At 40.0% G+C, this 4,558-nt stretch overlaps 1 protein-coding gene across 1 annotated transcript in view; it reads left to right on the top strand.

Annotated features, from left to right (window-relative positions):
- The window catches only part of rpl10a (ribosomal protein L10a), a 2,656-nt gene extending 981 nt beyond the window's left edge, over nucleotides 1-1,675 (top strand). Inside the window, exons 3-6 of the mRNA XM_084068492.1 lie at nucleotides 28-108; nucleotides 546-694; nucleotides 912-1,084; nucleotides 1,461-1,675. Of these exons, the coding sequence (XP_083924618.1) occupies nucleotides 28-108; nucleotides 546-694; nucleotides 912-1,084; nucleotides 1,461-1,631 (574 nt within the window). The 3' untranslated portion in view covers nucleotides 1,632-1,675. The remainder of the gene's footprint in view (nucleotides 1-27; nucleotides 109-545; nucleotides 695-911; nucleotides 1,085-1,460) is intronic.
- Nucleotides 1,676-4,558: the final 2,883 nt, after the last annotated feature.

Raw genomic sequence — 4,558 nt, 5'->3', positions numbered from 1 at the left:
TCCTAATTCTGTCTATATTTCTTTTAGGTTTGTGGAGACTGTGGAGCTGCAGATCAGCTTGAAGAACTATGATCCCCAGAAGGATAAGCGTTTCTCTGGCACCGTCAGGTTTGGACCTTTACTGTTTAACCCAACCTTCTCCCTGTGTGTTTTCAGCCCTGTCTATACTACAACCATATAGCCTATCATGGGTAATATTTTATCAAGATGTAAGACCAAAAGATGGACTAAAACCAACCCTAGACAGGTCAGGAACATGCATTGAGAAGTTCTCTGGGTAGCTTGACTGAGCCAAGCCCTTTGGCAAGGCGAAGCAGGCGGACCCCTACCCTGGGTCTTAAAACATGAGGGGAGGCTAAGGGCGACTGAGCTGTCAAGCTCATGTCCTCCAAGCCGACCATTTTAGAATAAGTTACCGCTGAGGCCATCTGGAACAGCATCCATAAGCAGTATGGGTAAGGCTTTTATATTTTAAAAGCTATACCTGGTGGTGTATGCAGAGCCTGTCGATTTATAATTATAATTGATCATTGTTTTCTATGCAGGCTGAAGTCCCTCCCCAGGCCCAAGTTCTCTGTGTGCGTCCTGGGAGACCAGCAGCACTGTGATGAGGCCAAAGCTGCTGAACTGCCCCACATGGACATTGAGGCTCTCAAGAAGCTCAACAAGAACAAGAAGATGGTCAAGAAGCTCGGTATGTTCTTTAATTCTTAACTACAAGAAATGGAATTGCAGATATCACAGAATAGTCTTTGCTTATCAGGACAATGGAACACAATAAATATGCTAATACAAGTCAAGTAGCTAAAAAGGGGCACAGTAATAATTATTTAAAAGTGAGGAATAAATTAGGACCTAGTAGATAAGATAAAAATTAAGGAAATACAATTTTTTTTTGATTTGTCTTCTAGCCAAGAAGTATGACGCCTTCCTTGCTTCCGAGTCTCTGATCAAGCAGATCCCTCGTATCTTGGGTCCTGGTTTGAACAAGGCTGGCAAGTTCCCCTCCCTGCTCACCCACAACGAGAACCTTAACACCAAGGTGGATGAGGTCAAGTCCACCATCAAATTCCAGATGAAGAAGGTACGTTTATCAATAGAGGTCAAAAATATTTTGATTGGGGACGCCGATGTCCTAGCGGTTAAGGCGCATACCACAAATAGGCTCTAATGCAGCCTGAAAAAGAGTCGCGGGTTCGATTCCCTAGCCCGGCAACCTTTGCTGCGTGTCACTCCCTGTCTCCTTGTTTCCTGTCACACTACTACTGTATCTGATTGAAGGCAGAAAAGCCCCAAAGAAATATTTTAAAAAATCTGTATATTTGGATTGCTTAATCTCTCGTACGTCATACTTTGTCATTAATATATAATGTAAAAATTATCTGACGCAACATGAGTGCATGAGTAGTTATTGAAGTTTGTCTGAGCTATGAGACTAACCATTGGTTACTGTGTTGCAGGTGCTTTGTCTGGCTGTTGCTGTGGGCCATGTGAAGATGGCGGAGGATGAGTTGGTCTACAACGTTCACCTGGCCGTCAACTTCCTGGTGTCTCTGTTGAAGAAAAACTGGCAGAACGTGCGTGCCCTGTACATCAAGAGCACCATGGGCAAACCCCAGCGCCTCTACTAGATGGGCTAACATTTTTCTGTAATAAAATTGTGGAGACGCTCCAATATTGTTTTTTTGTACTTTTTTCTCCCCTTACTTAAAAGTGTACAGCTTTGTTTCAAAATGATGGTGCCGTAAGTTAAAGGTGGGGTCTCCAGTTCTTGAATAATCAGAAATTCAAAATATCACTTGCACCCCTGTAATCACTTAACCTGACAAAGTTGTTGGTCCTGTCCTCTTTTCTCTACTACACCAAATCTATTTGGCAAATCTTTAGATTTACAAGTTAAACTTGTAAATCTAAGCTTGTAGATCTGTTATTTTTGCTCAAGTGGTGAGCAGAGTGCTGTGCCTGCGAAATGTTACCAGGGTACACCTGAGAAGGTCATCTCATTAGATTTTCTGTGGAGTTTGCAAACCGTTATGAACACTTTAAAATCAACCTATCTAGCCTTGTCCTTATCCTTGCCTACTGTTTGTTCCCGGAAGTTATGGAGTGGTTCATCCCTTCCAAATACTAAAATCATATTTTATAAATCCACATTCAAAGAATAACATTAACCCATAAGATGCCTGAAGAACCTTGATTAGTGATTATAACTATTGCTTTTTTAATTTAATTTACTTGAGTAAATAAAATACAATTAATACATTTAAAACGAGAACCAGCAAATAGAAATATGGGGCACTTCAATCAGAACAGCAAGTGAAGACTGGGTTTTTTATTCTTTGATCTGTGAAAGTGTTTTCTCCACCAGCGCACCTATGGCCTCTATCACAAAGACTAAATTATTCATGAATCAAGATACAAAGCGTTTTGGACAAGGAGGCTAGATCTTTGTAGGCATTTTCTTTTTTTCTTAATCAGGTTCGTTTCATTTAAATAACAGAAATATCTTGAAACACAGACTTGACCAAAAAAGCAACAAATTACACAGATGGACAAAATGTAATTTAAAAGTATGATGAATGAACATACATGTTTTTGAAAAGGTCCACTTAATTCATTAAGACCAGTTAACTGAATACAAAATGTAACATTTGCTATTGAATCAGACGTACTCTAGGAACCGGTTATTTAGAAAAAGGTAGGAACAAACATTGGAGACTAAACCCTATTTGAGTGTGTGACTCCACACAGTCTTTGAATTTGGCTCTAAGAGCAATTCCTTTCAAGACTGCTATAGTATCTACTGTAACTGAGCTACTTACGGTGCCTGTCCTAGTCGTATTTCCCTGACTGGATCTCCTAATAGGATTATTCTTGTTGTCAGTACTCTCCTGGAAAAAGGTAAAGCAAGAACAAACACCATTGCATTGAACAGACAGTTCTTTATCCTACCAACACAGTATCTGCGCTTAGTCTTTATTATTTTATTAATTTCTATGGTAGATTCTGGAAATCCCTCAATATTTTTCTCTAACTTTATTGTCAAAAGTCAGTTGGATTATCTGGAGTGCTACCAGCTTGTGCAATGAACGCTGAGGTGAGTCCACTTGAGCAGGACTCCTTTGTTTCAGAACCACTGTATTAAACAGTGTTACCACTTTTGATTTTGTGATCAATTCCAGAGAAAAGCAATGTGTTTTCACGTTTCCATAAGGTTTCTGAAGAGGCCCATTACACTGACAATCAGTTCATAATGGCATGCAGCGAGGACAGTGAAGAAGGTACTGCTATTTTTCTGCTTGATGTATCTGAAAAAGTATTTATAGATCAGAAAGCGGTAGACTGTCGTGTCGAGTTAAACTGATCTCGTTCACAGAAATCAGTCAGGAGGAGCAACCGGTGACACCCTGGTGTGAACTTTCGATTGTAGATCGCGTAGGCCTTGACAGGTGATGGAATGCAATGTTTCTCTGCCTGTCATGCATTTTGATTACATAATTAGATGTGGTCTTCTTACTAGATTTGGTCTTTTTTTGTCTGTCTGACAGTGTAGAGATGTCAGAGAAAGAGGTAGAGGTAAGGCTATTTATATTATATTAATATAAATGATAACATAAATTATAATATATTCTATCTAACAATGTGTCTGTGTAACCTTTACTCACTGTTAGTTCCTTGATCTCCACCTAGGCCGCCGTCTCTCAGATTGCCCTGGCCTTCTGTTGTGACCAATACACCCTGAAGCAAAGGCTACAGGCAGAGGAACATGCCCGCAACCTGGCTGAAGAGAACATTCAGCTGGAGCTGACCATAGGCAGGGAGACCTTAGAGGTAGGCAGAGATAAGTGCATGCAATAGGCTGAGGGAGGGAGTTGCTATGGGGTCCTTATTGGCAAGACTTTATACTAAAGAATCGTTGGTCACAGGTTCAAGGAAACCAAAAGCTAAATAAAAGTGACTTAAGTTTATTTATCCCACATCCTTATGTGGACTATGCGGTCGACACACTCTGCACCTTAATCCCATGCATAACGCACTGTTTTTTTGTTTTTTCTCGCACCTTAACTAATGTCCATAACATATCATGTATACGGTATCTGCTGCTATGCTCACGCACCTTTATGTCTTATCTCAGGTACTTACCGCACTGGATAGATAACCGGTACCATGTGTAAATATGTTGATAATTTTGTTTGTTTTTTATTGAACTCTCTTCCCCATTTCCCCCCCTTCCTCTTGGACGATGGAGTTTGCACAAAAACAAATTTCACCCACTGTTTTTACACCTGTAAACCTGTGATGTGACAATAAAGTTGTGATCCTGATAGCACAGCCACAGATCACAGCTAACTCCCTACTCTTTACTCTACTTTCTCTGTAATATTCTGCACTTTACATTGACAATTTCAAGCATTTAATTAAGCAGCATTATATATTTTCTGTATATTGTTTATTTTGAGTATGTATTGTTTTACTATGGCACACAGTAGCTTAATTGACAGTGAATGACAGTGACAGGGGACAGGACTTGAGAGTTGATTTTGTTCCATTGCACATA

This window comes from Gymnoscopelus microlampas (genome assembly GCF_963454915.1).
Source record: "Gymnoscopelus microlampas genome assembly, chromosome: 10".
NCBI lineage: Eukaryota > Metazoa > Chordata > Actinopteri > Myctophiformes > Myctophidae > Gymnoscopelus > Gymnoscopelus microlampas.
Note: the sequence above shows the minus strand (reverse complement) of the source record. Positions and strands in the feature narration are given on the sequence as shown.